The 15,315-nt window shown below is 43.2% G+C and overlaps 1 protein-coding gene across 2 annotated transcripts; it reads right to left on the reverse strand.

Annotated features, from left to right (window-relative positions):
• Positions 1 to 150: 150 nt before the first annotated feature.
• On the reverse strand, positions 151 to 6,241 carry RCAN3 (regulator of calcineurin 3). Of its 2 annotated transcripts, none has more exons than XM_086479600.1 (4): positions 6,047 to 6,241; positions 1,886 to 2,059; positions 1,131 to 1,296; positions 151 to 363 (listed from the first exon to the last, which is right to left on the reverse strand). In XM_086479600.1, the coding sequence occupies exons 1-4, from the start codon at positions 6,239 to 6,241 to the stop codon at positions 155 to 157; spliced, it is 744 nt and encodes a 247-aa protein (XP_086335726.1). In that variant the 3' UTR covers positions 151 to 154. The 2 variants fall into 2 exon arrangements, with proteins under 2 accessions (XP_086335726.1, XP_009954727.1); XM_009956425.2 differs by having other exon boundaries at positions 1,131 to 1,302.
• Positions 6,242 to 15,315: the final 9,074 nt, after the last annotated feature.

Below are 15,315 nucleotides of genomic sequence, written 5' to 3' on the forward strand. Positions count from 1 at the left end.
TGTCAGAGCATTGGCATCCAAAAATCTTGACCATGAGAGACAACTACAAGTAAAATCTGTTGTCGCTATACATGACATATAGCAGCAGTACAGACAGCAACACAGGAACTCAGTAAGTGTCTGGTTTTTGATACTATCTGGAGCATCACACAACTTAACAGTGCATAGTGCCCCCTACCTCCAGTGTACAATCGAATGCTTTAGATTCATTCAGTATTGTGGCAGGCGGTTCAGGACGCCTTGTCTGCATGATCTTCTGTTTGGGATTTTTTATTTCCTCTTCCTCTTCTGTCTCACTTTCGCAGACATGGACAACTACACTAGGGGTCGATTCTGTCCCTGCATGCAGCTCGTACTTTTCCCCTGAAGAGCAGCAAACAAAAATCACGCTAAGAACATCCCCAAGAAAAAGCATTAAGCTACTTTAGCTCAAGAACTCCTTAGCAGCTGCAGTAACACAACCAAACATTCATTTATCCCCATCTCATCTTTAACTTACTCAACTTCCACACTTCACCAGACCGGTTAAATGTTTTAAAATAACCCCTGTATCTGTTACACTGTACTCTGAATACAATCAGTCTTTTAACTGATATATAAAGGAAGGGAGGGAGGGATGTAAAAAACTATCGTGAAACACTGAAGACATCAGAATCCAAGCAGCAGACAAGTTTTTAAGTGACATCATTTATGCTGTACATTTATATGACACTTGTAAATGAAAAGCTACAAAAGCATCTGAGACCATTAAGCCCCCCAGCTCCCTGCTTTTCACAGAAAGCAGACAGCACATTTCCCAGGAAGGCTCCTAAAGAAGTTGGACGGTTAAAGACAGAAAGAACACGTTAGTATCCTTAACAAGTGGAGCTGCCCACCTGCAAGAGACTGAACTTTTCGTTCCTCTTCTGGTTTGTTATTTCATACTGAGACTGTAACAAAATTCAATAAATGGATCCAGTTCTGTGCTATGCTTTCAATCCATTAACGAATTAAGTAAAAAAAAGTGATGGATCATTTTATTCCAGGAATGAACAACATATAAGAGATTCAGTTTCTTCTCAGTAGATAAATTCCCTCAGTAACTATTTTTGAAGTTAAGTAACACAACAAAAGCAGGTAAATATTCCTACCTGGCCCCAACTTGGAGACAGCACAAAGCAAGTCATAGTTTATCAGGGGGGTTGCATCTTCGCTCTGTTTCCATCCAACTGGTGGAGATGCAGGTGGTGATATCAGGAACTGTTTAACAGGCTGTGGAGGAAGGAGGTAGGACTTGTCGCCTATTTCACCGGATACCTGTACCTGAAGACAAAAGCCAGGAGATACAGATTAAGACGACAAATATCAATTCTCTTTTTCTTTAGCCTACTTCCCCAATAACGCATGCCCATTCTCTGTATCAGCAGTGCTTAGTTCAGCCTAGCTTTAAAAATAAAAGTAGTACAGCTTTTGTCAGTCCTCCTGGTACGACACCTTGGAGAAATGCTGCAGTTAAGAATTTGGCCTGTTTGAGTGTTGGCAAAGCACCAGCACATGACACATGTGACTGCTAATCCAAAAAGAAGAATATGCCCGTGAAGCACCTATTACAAAGAGATCTTTGGTCCCACTTGTTTTCTTTCAGCACATTTCTGTTTATGTACGGGGGAAGGTGGTTTGTGTCACTACACAGCGACCCCTCCACACCAATTACAGCTCTCTACGCTCAAGCCGAAAAGCAAAACTGTCCCCATAAGCACGAATTTCAACCCGAGTGAAACATCTCAGTGTAGAAGAATGAGGCTGAAGGCAGCTTCAGATATTTATCACAAAACGGAATTGATGGGCAAACGTGGAATAAAGAAGAAAGAGGACACATGTACGATACCTTAGTGTTCCAGAATACCTGTGCAAAGTACAGCTTCAGCTTTTTCCCACTGAAGTCGGTTTCGTGCAGTTCTATCCGTGCTCTCGCTGCCGCCTCTGGATTGCTGAAGTTTATCCTGACTCTTCTAAAGCTTTTAAACAACTGGAACGTCACTTGATTATCGTAGACTGTGAAAAGTGCTTCAAATCTTTCCTAGAGATGAAGTACAAAGATTCAGCAAACACAAAATGAACATTTTCACTCAATGAGCACACATTTGCCTTTCATTTTCGCCTCCCAAATCCCCTTAACTTCCTTAATTGCCTAAACCTGCACATTCCATACTTCCCTCAGTTAACCCGACTGTACTCAGTGCAGCACTGCTTTGTCTCGCTATTTAAATCCGAATTCCAAGAGCGCATTGATGTGAACAAGCCTATGAAACTCTTAAACTGCCACCTAGCGACAGCTCCGCAAAGGTCCAGATGTCAACAAAAACACTGGGACTTGCACCTGACTTCCACCCAAGCATCTCCAAAAGTACCAGGGAAATCGGTTAATTTTTATATTAGAGAAACTAAAGCACCAAGTGCTTAAGGAAAATGTCAAAAGTCCCAGGATGAATGAATAAGGTGACTTTGGAAGAGACAAAAATCTACTGTTACTAAACACCACTTGTTCACAAAAATAAAAAATTGTAAAGTCATGTTTTATTGAACAGGAGACCTTATCCTCAAGTTCTTTAAAGAATAACAACTGCATTGTTATGAAAGTCAATCTGTTTTATTTTACGAGTTCTCTGATCTACCAGAGACCTAATTTGCAGGCATTTCTTTTGTTCCCCTAGTGTAAGTGCACGAGGAAATCTTCTAGTGCCAATTTCCATTCCCTGAAAAAAGTCAGATTAAAACCAATCGATGAGAAGTACGCAAGCAACCTCTTTTCAATTGTATTTACTATGTTCTGATAACATTCAGTTATCCAGAGATCTACATAAGCAAACAAGCAGAAAAGGAATACTTTTAAATTAAAACTCTTTCCAATGGCAACAGTTAATTTGCTTGATTCCAGCAGACGCTGATCTCTACAAAAATCCTGTTGGTGCCTTCCTCCTGTAAAACAATCACAGGATGAGGGGCTTTCATTTTAAATAGGACTGAAGAAATTCTTCACATGATGATGCCCTTGTCAGTTTTAACAAAAATACTACTTTCTTGCACAATTCTCTCCAATCTGTACAACGTCAAGGACTTTATTAAAACCAGAAAACCTGTTCCTTCTGCACACTGCCCAAATCTTGTACTTGACAAACACAAAACTGCAATCTAGTGGATCAACTCTGCAATTGAAAATGACAACGACAGTGCTGCAGTCACGATGTTACCCTCAAAAAGGTGAACAGTTGAGAAAGAAACAATACATACTTATACTCTATCTGAATTTTTCACCTTTTTCTGTTTGAACTAAACTTTTAAATGATACGTAAAAGACAAAATTATTAAAAGACGTATGCCAACTTTGACATCTTACAGTTTTTCTGTAAACACACCATGTATTTAACCTACCACACTTGAACAAAATTGGAAACTGATGCCATTAAATTCAACCACTTAACAGTCAATTCAACATGAACTGTTGATGTTTAAGTGTTGCTTTAACCAATCAGCAGTAAAAGCAGAAATAGAGCTAGAAAATGTAAAAAAAAAAAAGGATGAAAGAATCAGAACAGAAATAGAACCCCAGCAAAATCCTTTGTAAGAATTAAATATACAGATTTGAAATCAACAGTGGCTTTTTAGCCTTCTTTCCTCACCAGAATATTAATCATCACTCACTCACGTGACATTTCAGAAATTAAAATGCAGAGCATAAAATATTTGTGCCCACATACAGAACCAGGCAATCTGGTTTTTACAGTTGTGACTGCCACAAAAGCAGGGAGGAGGAAGATTCGTTTGGACAACCTACTGCAACTGCTGCGAGCTTTGCTAGCGTTACCAGATGAGCTAAAACACCCCCTGGGTAGTGAAGCTGTAAGCGCCACCCAAAAAACCACCTCACCCCCCCCCCAAAAGAAACAACCAAACAATCCCCCAAACCATCAGAAATTTTCAAACTGCTTTCTGTTCACGCACAGGCAGCACCATTTCCATTTGTTTCCTGAACTGTTTGCTGTGCGCTCAGCCTTTAAAAGAAGATGTAGGCAGCAGCACATCAAGCCACTGAAACGCGTGTCCAGGGGCTGACTAAGCTGAACTTCATAAAACAGATAAAAGCCACATAATTTATCAAAGCACCTCTATTCTTCCAAGCACTAGGAAGAGGTCTGCATGGTAAGCATTCAATTTTAGATAAAATGTACAATTCTGATCTATCCTAAACTAATGCCCTGGCTATGGCAATCAGCTTAGACGAGCTGGCTGACAGAACCAGCAGCACACTTTACAAACTATATTTGAAACGTAAAATTTTAAATTTGTGGTTAAATTTACAAGTAGTTTAACGTGGCAACTAATTACCCCAGTATCATTAGAGAAAAAGCTAGCACATCTGATACACCCCGTATGCACGGACATACTGCGGGAATACTTTTCATGGACAAAAGCAAACGTGCGTTAAAATGACAAATCACGTGTAGACACGTGCAAAACAACGCAGCAAGGCGACATTTCCAGTGCTCACTTTCTGTACTGGACACACAATGAATTATGGGGCACTGCTCTTTCTGTGCTATCAGAGTGAAATTAGTCCAGGGCATTATTTCATGTTCCATCGATTAACTGACGCTTTACTACCGTCTTCCGAGGGCAGCAACTACCGAAACAAGCGGAGTGCTCCCCGCTCACAAAAGCGGTTTGAGCTAGAAGCTGATCTAGTAGAAACAGTAACAACCTAAACGAGTCACCAGGGGCTTAAAATCATATCTAGAAAGGGAGACATCATCTTGCATTTTTTTTCAGTTAGATGACATATAATTTACATACTCTCATGCATTGCCTGTTTTGTTTTCCAGTAAAATCAGCATTAACATACAAGGCTAAAAATTAACTCTTTTACTGATGTATATAGGCTAGTGAGAACTCATGGTCTTTGAAGAGAAGCATTTAACACTAGAAATACAACTAATGGTTAATACTTGTATTTCATTCTCTCTACAAAACATGGGAAAGAAAAAATAAAGCACTGCCTCGGAACATAAGCCACTAAAGACCCAACAGCCTCTTCTGGCACCTGTCTTCTGTACCCACAGGAATACAGTTACAACAACCTACAAGAACAACAGCTCTCATTGCCTAATACCCTCCTCCCTACCCAAAAAGGCATCCGTAAGCTGCTTTACAAACTGTTTAAGTGACACCACGTGCATGTTCTCAACAAGTTGCTGTTCCTTTTATTTTAATGTACTCTGTCCGTTTGTCTGGAGCACTGGCTTAGGAACTCGGCTCACAGCAAGTGTCTGAAAGGTTGACACAAGTACACAATTTAGCAGCTCTGAGGCACACAGCAGCGTTTCCTGCCTGACACCACACCTTTACCTCAGACACTGAAAACTTTTCAGCAAACCCGTAGCTTTGTCAGTACTTTTGTAAACCGAAACTGAAGAAGCCACAGACCAAAGCTTTCGTATCAGCCCCTCCTATTTTCCCTCACTCACGCAGTGCACATCATCACTCCTGATGGTCTTGGAAGCAGAGGGAAAGCACAGATTTGCCTGAACACAAACATTAGCAGGCCAGAGAAGATTCAGTTTACTGTAAGGTTTTAAGCCACTTTCAAGATGTTCTCTTAGCTCAAGTTAGAACACACATACTGCAAATTTATAATGCTCTTTTAACAGAATCCTTGCCTTGAAATAAAATATTTCAATTTGCTTTCAGATTTTATTTAAATTTGCCCTTGGATTTGGTACGTTGGATAAAGAGGAAAACTACCCAAAACCTCAGAAGAGCTTTTCATGGGAGTAGCACTACACATCTATTAACAACTTCAAATGCCAGAACAGGGTAGTTTTATCTGCTCTTTGGTAACTGTACTCGTTCCGATCCGAGCTTCCCAGGTAAGTACTTCAGGTTGGTGTGTGTGTGTGTCCGTCCCCAGCTACAATACACAGTAATACACTGAAAATCCAGACAAAAATGTTCAATAGCTGCACCAATCCCTACAATACTATACCCCCAAACGCACCTCTCTCTATCTTACCTTTTCCTCCTGTACCTCAAACACAGCTTCATGAACACTGCAAGCAAAGAGTGAGGTAGGCAAGTCACTTAAATCCATCATCTCTTCCAAATCGTCTTCATTTTCTCCAAAAATCATCTGTTCTTCCTCTTCTTGGTCACTGCTGTAGAGGTCTGACTGGCTGTCGCTCCAGGACTTCATAGTATCTCTGAGCATCGCTCACCCTAAGCAACTCTTCTCTGTGTTCCAGTTTCTAGCAGGGGTCTGCTGTTCCAAAAAACAAAACCAAAACAGAACGTGAAGATACGACGTCTTTGTGAAAAATTATTTTACAAAAAGTAATAGAAATCAACATGAAACTTGTTCTCTCATCCACAAAACAGCAGCACTGTATCCTATTTCTGTAAATGAGATAAAGACTCACTGTTCAGTCTATGAAAAGGAAGAAAAAGCCACTCAGTCAAGTAAACGAAATTTCCCCTCCCTTTACCCTGACATAAATCAAGAACTACAACACTGTTCTAGGAAGCTTTTCTCCATGACACACTTCTCAGCTAATAGCAATTTCTTATTTAATAACTTAAAAGCACTTCCCAAGTAATCACAGTCGTCTTCTGATATTTGAAGAAACATCTATTTCATCAATGGAAACACATGTGCACAACAAAGTTAAATCACCTGCCCAAAGGCTCCCCAAGCCAGTGGTAGATACGGGAACAAAACCCAAGATCTCCTAACGTAAGGAGATTTCCTTCTGGAGATTTAGGAGGAGATTTACACTGGGGAATGTCTTTCCCACAGCTAAGAGGGAAACCTAGCCTTTGGTAAACACATCAAGGAAGAAAAAAAATGCAAACAAGCAAAAGACTAAATAAAACACTTTGGGTGTACTAGTTTTTTACACAATAAAGTTTTTAACGGAGTGCACCTTTTGCCACCTGTCGCTGCAAAAGTCACAAGGAGGTTATCACACTACCGTATATTCTAATGTAAATGACAGAAAACATATAACTGTACCGTATCTAGATTGGAGGGGGTGTTAATTGGTGACATAATGCTAAAAAAAGGGGTAAGTAAATCCATTATGTTTCATTGGCAACGATCTCACTTGAATATTTGCTTAACTAGCTTATTCTTTTGAAGAAGTCACTGAGAAATACCACGAACTGAAACCAATATGCATTAAAAATGCATTTAAAAATCCATAATTAATTCATGCTTGCTCACAGGAAAAGCAAGTTAAGACAAGTTTTCTAATTAACACCCCCCAAACACTCTCAACACTTTGTACTTAAGGAGGAATAGCACGTGAAAATGAGCAAAAAAGATTTAGTGCCCATTTTAAGTATTTACAAACTGCTCAGAGAGAGACACATAAGGTATGATGCTACCTTCAACGAGTTAAATCAATGTCACCTCGGTGAGGACACATAAAAGCTGTCTGAAGCGATGTCTGCACATGCACACATACCTGCACCAGTTCACTGCCACATCTTTAGTCAAACCATTACAAAGTCATGCACAGACCCAGCTAAATTCTCCCAGCACAGTAAGTTTCAAAATTTTCAGAGGAAACACTCCTCGGCATCACAAGAAAACACGTAGCTGGTGGAAACCCGAGTTTTTGTGCTTGCTGATTCATGCAAAAAGGAAAGAGAAAAGAAAATACGCCAACACAGTAAAATCAAAAGCCACCATCCGGCTTGGCAGCACAGCCCCAAGAGAGCTCTGGGCCGATCGAGCCAACATGCACCGGGACACAGACGCCTACAGTCAAGCCAAGCTCCGTGCAGGCAGAACCGAGAGCAACATGCCAGCCTCGTCCTGCCTTCGGCCCGGCCTCCCCAAGCAGCCCTGTCAGAGAGGAGCGCGGATCACAGTGACAGACGCCTAACCCACCCATCAGTGCTCCAAAAACCTGGTTTCCTGACAAAGAACGAGGAGGCTTGCAAGCAAGGCGAGAGCAAAACCAGCACAGAGAAAGGAGGGCTGGAAACACCGGCATGTAAATTCAAAGACTCAAATTAACAGGAAGGCAGGAAGCAAGGTAACATACAGGTCAACATGAAGTTTGGGCAAGTGGGCCACGCTATGAAGAGGCTGAAAAAGTTCAGGCTGTCTGAGCCTCATACACCACAACACGAAGTCAAAGCAGCAGACCGGAGGGAGGCAAAAGCATCAAGAAAATAAGATGAACGGAGTGCACAATTACTGTGACTTACACTGTGCCTGCAGCAGTACTCCTGTCTTCATTCTGTTAGTACTGTGGAATCAGACATCACAATTAAAATGAGAGAGAATTTAATCCATAGATTATCAACTGAACCCATTACTCCTCCTTTAAAGCCGTTATCATCTAGGATGTCATTTAAGGTGCTGCAATCTGCAGATTGCTAACACCAAACACTGCGGTGACCACAGAGATGCTCCTCCGTTTGGCACGTTAGCACAGAGGAACAGCACTTCAGAAACAAATGAGCAGAGACGGACAAAAGGAAGGCAGATCTGGGGTTTTATTTACACAACTAAGACACTGTATTTCAGGCTAATACTCTGTACAATGAGACTTTGTACAGGCTCCTTGAACAGAAACCATCTTTTACACACCAAGGAGATAAATATGCAAATACCTGCTTGAAAACACAAGAAAACTGATACCGTTAAGAAGAGCAATACCAGACACTTTCTAAAACACCAACCTAAAGACATAAAGAATGCATTGTGAGGGGAAAAGTTTTTCCTTGTTTTGCCAAATTTGGTTAAAGTAATCCAGAGAATTAAAATTGAGTTCAAAGTTCCAGCATGAGGAAGTTCAAAAACCCTGAACCCGTTATTTTGTATTTTGAAAAAAAGACATCCATGTTATTCCTGTGTCTGTTTGGTAGAACAGAATAGGGAAATTTTGGAAGTGAAAAGGTGACAACACACAAAAGATGGAGCAGTAAAAGACAAGAATGACAGCCAGGTAAACAATACAATTAAGGAAAGGCCTTTGCCAAATCAACTTTGGAATTGGAGAGGGATCAATAACAACTGAAATGTTTGCAAACAAACGCCAGGAGCTCAGCTATCACAGAATACCAGACACACTGTAAGAGAGGATGGGAAGAAAAAAAGAAAGGGGAAAAAAGACAACAAAAAAGCCACAAGAGTTAGCTGCTTTTACAATTTAATTTATGTAACATTAAACGATTCAAGTAACCTACAAAGTAGACGAGATAAAGTGACGATGGCTGCAAGGTCACTATGATTCTCACCATGCACGAGCTGGTCAACAGACCAGTCCAGCTAGCATCTTAATGCCACAGAAATTAAATCTGCAGTCCCTACATCTTCAGTCTTCTGTGTCCATTTCATCCAGTTCTATGCAAAAAAGACAAGCAACAACTACCTTTGCCTACCTGTGTATTCCCACCTTCAAAATGCACACAGATTAAACAAACTACCAAGGCACAAGTGCTCAGAAACAGAGCTGAGATGACAGCCCTGCTGATCCTGCACTGTAGGCCCTCCTTCTGTTCACCACAAAAGATCTCCCCTGTAAAATACCCCTGATACGAGGAAAATGCTGCTTTTTGCTCAACGGCAATTTGTAGCGTTACAAAACACACTCAATTCTGCATTATTGCACAAAAAGATGCTCTTCAGATTTGTGAAGAGGTTTAAGAATCCTGATGGAAAACACACAAACCTGTCTAGGCACGCTACATCCAGCTCTGCACATAGCAAACAGCCTCACTGGCTTCAAGTTTCATTATATACAAATTCATTGTGTTGTAGCATCTAAACACAGCAACAAAACCTTTTACTGGAAGATATTTTCTGCTCCGTAAAAAGGCAGCGGGTCTCAAATGATGGGTGTAAATGATACTGGAGAGCTGGGGCAGTTTAAACCTCCCTGTTGCCATGAAGTAGATTACTTTCTTTTGTTTTCCCTCCACTAGTAACAAAAATTGAGTTAACAGAAATCATCTTGTTCCTTCAGATAACAAGAGCAGAAACTTGTACACTATTAAACCGCAGCAGATGATGCAGTTATTCCCTTGAGTTCCTGCAAATGGTCTGCGGGGAAACTGGTTTAATAGAAGCAATTTTAGTCAAAGTTAAGGAAACATTTCAGCAACAAGATCAACAGTTCTGTATAATTTACAGTATCGTATTTCTTGCTAGTATAAAAACAAAACCTGAAAAGCTGCTGTAAAGAGCACTGAACTGTAAAAGCTACTTCAATTATAGCTTGCTTTTTAAAAAATAAGAATGCATCGTAGTTCTCATTTTTTAAATCATAAACCTACACGATTAATTCTAGTTTTTTGACAGATTACCTTTTTCCCCTCGACTTCACACAAATCAGTATCAAAACACTACGGTTACTGAGCAATGCAAGAATATGCAATAGCTTCCCTGAAATACGGATGAGACAGGTAGCACTGATGTATGAACGTTAATTAAGAAGTACTGCTGGAAACAGTACTGTGAGAAGTGATATTTTAACAGACTAGGTAAGAACTATCTTACTGTGCAATTATCAGAAAGCAATAAAATAAGCCGAAGGAATACTCCAAGTTTGATCTGTACACCGGTGTGATTATCAGTGCAATAGCCAAACTGCTCTGCCTCAGTTTCCCTTTTGCAAAAAGGGATTTATTTCACTTACCTCCCTGGAATGGCAAAAAGTACCTGTTTATAAGATAGTCTGATATAAATGAAAATATACAAATGCTAGTTATTTATTACAATCAGCTCATTCCGTCTGCAATAAACAACCAAAAACTATAAGCAAATCCATTGTGTAAACAACTGACAGTACTCGTTAGCCACCTATTTGATCACTCTCTCCCTCTTAGATTTTAGATTAAACGGCCGTACACAGCAGATCTCAAGAACTAAAGCCACTTGAATATGACCTTTCACTAAATCCTTTGCTCTTCTGCAAATTAATGCCTGCTTACCATTTAAATACCAGGTGGCAGGTACCTCTGCAACACTTAAAAGCAAACTCTTCAACTTCAGACAAAGCTTAAGGTCTTCTGAAATGTAAGCAAACTATGGAAATGCAGCTTCTGCCATCGAGAGCTTTGTTTCCTCAGCATCAAGTCGGTGCAGGCAGCACCGGGGTTTTTGACAGCACCGGAGTTAGTTTTTTTTTGCCTTGGCACCCTCAGGCACTGCTGAAACACAAGCAGCTCATTCACATTATCACATCCTATCGCTTCAGAGAGCGACAATCACATCGCTTCCCGAAAAAAATCCTGATACAAGGACTTATTAAAAAAAAAAAAAAAAAAAAAAAAAAAAAGGGGCATGGCCATTTCTACATAAACAGCCAAATCTGCTCTCAGGAGTTTATAAACTCGGGCTCAACCCCGCAAACCCGCAGAGGACTGGTCTACCCAGGGGCCAGCCCTGGGCAAGTTCGCGGGCTGGGGGTCCAGACACCCAAGTTCAGAGGCAATACGGCAGGTGGAAAACACGGCGCTGGAGGCAGAAGCCCTCTCTGGGATGATCCCTTTAAACAAAAAACCACAAACCCTCTGTATCTGCCCTATCGAGCAACTGCTAAAGGAGAAAACAACTTCGCCGCCGCCGCTCCGCCCGGCAGCCGGGGAGGGCGCGGGCAGCAGCGGGACGGGCGGGCTGGGCCAGGCCTCGCCGCGCCCTCACCGACCCACCCGGGAGGCGGCGGGCGGTGCTCGGCGCTGCTCAACGAGCCGCCACCGGGTCGGGCGGGGCCGGGCCGGGCCGCCTCACCTCAGGACGGGACTCCTGGCTAAGCGACGGGGGAAGCAACAGATGGCCGGCGGCGGGGGGCTGAGGGGGGTGGGGGGAAGCGGGGGGAGGGGGGGGGGGCGCTCACCGTCTTGCTCGGCGGGGATCCCCTCGGCAGCGGCGGCGAAGCGGCGTCGCGGAGGGGGCGGCAGCGGGAGCGCGCACCCGCCGCCGGTCGCCGTGCGGAGCGAGCGGCTGCGGGAAGGGAGCGGCGGGAACGCGCCTGCGCGCGCGGCCCCTCGCCTCCGCATCGCCTCAGGGAGCTGCGGGCGAGGGGGGGGGGGGTCGGTGACCCGGATGGAGGGGGGGGGGGAATACACACACTCTGCGCATGCGCCAGCCCTGTCCCCATATGGAGGGGTTGAGGCGGGCGGCCATGTTTCGTCCCGCCTGACTCTGAGGGGCTGCTCGGGGCTGGGTCCTCACCGCCCCCCTCCCCGCTGTTCCGCGGTGGGTTTTAGGCGTGTTCCGCCCCCCTCGGCGTCCGGGGGCCTCCACAGCAAAGGGCGTGAAGCGCTTTGGGGAGACAAAGGGTGTTTTATAAGTCTCGCTCCTTGACGAGGCGATGGGCTTCCACCGTCTGCTTGGCCTCGAGGAAAGGCTTTCCAGGGTTCCTTGGGGGAATGGCTGAGCTCAGAGAGATCAGAATTGATTCAAAAGCTGCAGAATGCTCTAGGAACTGCCTGTGGAGAAGTGGCCAGCAGCTGAGTTGCTGGCAGAGGACAGAGGCTTCTTCCATGTTTTTAATTACCAGCTGTGACACGATGTTTGAGACCTGGCAGGAGCGCCCCGGGGTGTCCCAGCAGGATGCTTGGGTGACCTTGAAGGCTAAAGCCAGAGACAAGGACGTGGGACTGACGCGGAGCACGGCACCTGTGCTGCGGTGCTTTGCGCTTGGCAGATTGCTGCTGCGAAAGGCCCACGTACGCTCCTAGATGGCGGCCGAAGTTAATCGGTTTTACTTTGCAGTTGGCCTCGGCTGGCGGACACGCTCGGGCAATTGCCAGATGGGAACAGTGACAGTTTGTGTCTCTCAGAGTAAATCACGGCTTAATCCAGCGATGAGATGATTTGAGACAGTGGTCATCTGAACTGCGTGACAAATGAATGCTTGTGTGCATTTACAGCTAAAGAAAGCACAAACCAACATCCGTTTTTCGGTTGTATTCTGTTTTCCACAAAAAGCACACACAACTATTGAATTTCACTGACACAAATATTTAGTTCACTCACTTAGAAAGCCAGAAGACAGGATTTTTGATGTAAACACTGACGTTTCTGTGGTGGAAATGCTTCCTTCTAAAGTTTAGGTACAGAAAAAAAAGGCAGAAAATAACGCTAAACTGATCTTCTTTACCAGGCTTGTAATTTGTTTGTCCACAGCAGCGCAGACCTTTCCTTCGTAAGGAAATAGGGCAAGGCAGAATTCACTTTTAGCAAGCGAAGATCAGTCTTACCTGTCCAGATACGGGATTCTGCAATTTAGATGCAGTGCAAATTTAAGCAGTAATTGGTCAGTCTCAATTACTTTAGCCTTTCCTTGCTGCAATCTCATGCTCTATTGATTCAATACCGTGTTCTTCCTCCCTGGCCAGCAATATATTCTGCTTTAATACCACAAACTCCCAACATCTGTGTCCATTTCAGAGGCATTTTAAATACTCTTTTTTTGTAATAACACTTCTTTTGTAGTGCTCCTGGTATCTGGCTTGATCGCCACCTCTTTATATTAGCACTTAACACCGTTGTCTCTGTTATCACACACTAACCCTTTAAATGATGTCTGTTAACGAAGTATTACCACATTTATCAGAAGCTCTGGGGCTCCGGCATGCTGCTGCTGCAAGCGTTGGAGCGCTAGCAAGTGTTTTAGTACTCGTGTCCAGGGACTTGTATGAAGTGCAGCTTCGACACCCAAGTGGATAAGGCTGCTCATGGGTTGTTTTTTTTTTCCCATTTGTGCTTTGGGACCCCAAGAGATACATTTAATTAAGAGTATCCTGAGGGTTATCTTCTGCTTATCCCCCTGGACTAAACCCCATATGGTGAGTGTTAATTAGGTTGGCAAGCATTCGATTAAGCTACGTTGCCAGTATTCTAAATTTATGACCGTCTGTATCTCTTAATGGCATTGTTAGGAAATGCCCTTAAGCTGTCAACTCCTGCAATCCAAGACATGATATCCTGTATCTGAAGGATGGCATCTCCCACAGCACAGCGTTCCCAACTAGGACGAGCGGGCTGCGCTGTCTCGGAGAAGCACGCTGTTGTCTCAGGTTCAGGATTGAGTTGGCAGGCATGCAAAAATCATGAGTCAGGCCACCAGTAATAGAACGCTTTTGGGTTTGTGATTTGGCTCGTCTTGTGTGTCCCCCCACTCCTTTAGGCTATACTTGGATCACATTTTCAACCTCTCCTCTGAAATAATGAATGCTAACATTTCTTTTTAAAGCCCTGTAAAACTAAGATTTTCAAGTAAATTGCACGATTCCTAAAGCTGACACCGAATACCTGGAGACTCATGTAAAATGCGAGCATTAGTAATGCTGCAGCCCCAAACATGAGCTGTAGCAAACTGCATTTCATCTGCAAACATCCTCTTAAAAATGACAATTCTCTGAATGCACATAGTACTTGTGGAAAGCAGGTAGTACTTATGGTAGTAAACTAAATTCTGTCTTCACTTCCCTCAAGACATTTATGGCCGGTTAAAGCTTTACCAAGAGTACGGAGCAGGCCAGAATTCTATAGGTTTTACCACAATCTTTTATTAAGCTTCATTTCCAAAGGTCTCACCTGAAGGACAAAGAAGTAGACATGCAACATTGCTTATGAAAAATTAAGCACTTATCCTTAGAGTCCAATACTGTAAAGCTCAATTTATTTACACATTTTAATGTGAACAAGAGAACATTGTAGGCAGATCATTTTGTACATTCAGCCAACACAGGAGCTGTATGCCACAGCATTAAGTTACATGTAAGATATACACTGAGAACGTATTAAGTGCTCTGGTGCATTGAAAAGCCACACAGGGTGGAGGCAACGGATGTCAGCTCCCGTTTGATAAAGCAGCTGGGAGACAGAGAGGCAGGGAGCTGTGCGACTCGTTTAGTGAAGGAGACAGGAGTCAGGTGATTTTTGTGCACACTTTTTCAGCTCTCGGTGCTGAAATTCTAGATTTGGAAATCTAAGCGTACTCCGCGGTTTACAGTGCCCTGCCTCTCTCGGGATCAGCCCTGGCTAAACTGGTGTTTTGACATACGCGTGTCAAAGTGTGCTGTACACCAACAGATTATTTTTCAAGCTGCAAGAAGGACTAGAATGTGCCATGGGGCTCCTTTCCTTTAAATCTTCACGTGCTGGTTAGCTGTCAATATCTGCTGCAATCCTGGCCATGGCCACTGTCACCTCAGACTAACAAATATTCTGTAAAAGTATAGACTTGGGGGTACAAGTAGCATCCTCTTTTCAGCTTGTAAGCTCTGACCTAGACGGGAGGGAAGGAGTTTATGTCAATC

Source organism: Leptosomus discolor, chromosome Z (assembly GCF_034619465.1).
Source record: "Leptosomus discolor isolate bLepDis1 chromosome Z, bLepDis1.hap2, whole genome shotgun sequence".
In the NCBI taxonomy this organism is placed as follows: Eukaryota; Metazoa; Chordata; class Aves; order Leptosomiformes; family Leptosomidae; genus Leptosomus; species Leptosomus discolor.

Bases quoted from the DNA above. Each gene is read 5' to 3' on its own strand.
- RCAN3 (XM_009956425.2), bottom strand. From the start codon at position 6,241: ATGCTCAGAGATACTATGAAGTCCTGGAGCGACAGCCAGTCAGACCTC. The intron at 2,060-6,046 runs GTAAGATAGAGA...CTTCATCTCTAG, and splicing joins TTGAGGTACAGGAGGAAAAG to GAAAGATTTGAAGCACTTTT. The intron at 364-1,130 runs GTAGGAATATTT...GCTGCTCTTCAG, and splicing joins TGTCTCCAAGTTGGGGCCAG to GGGAAAAGTACGAGCTGCAT.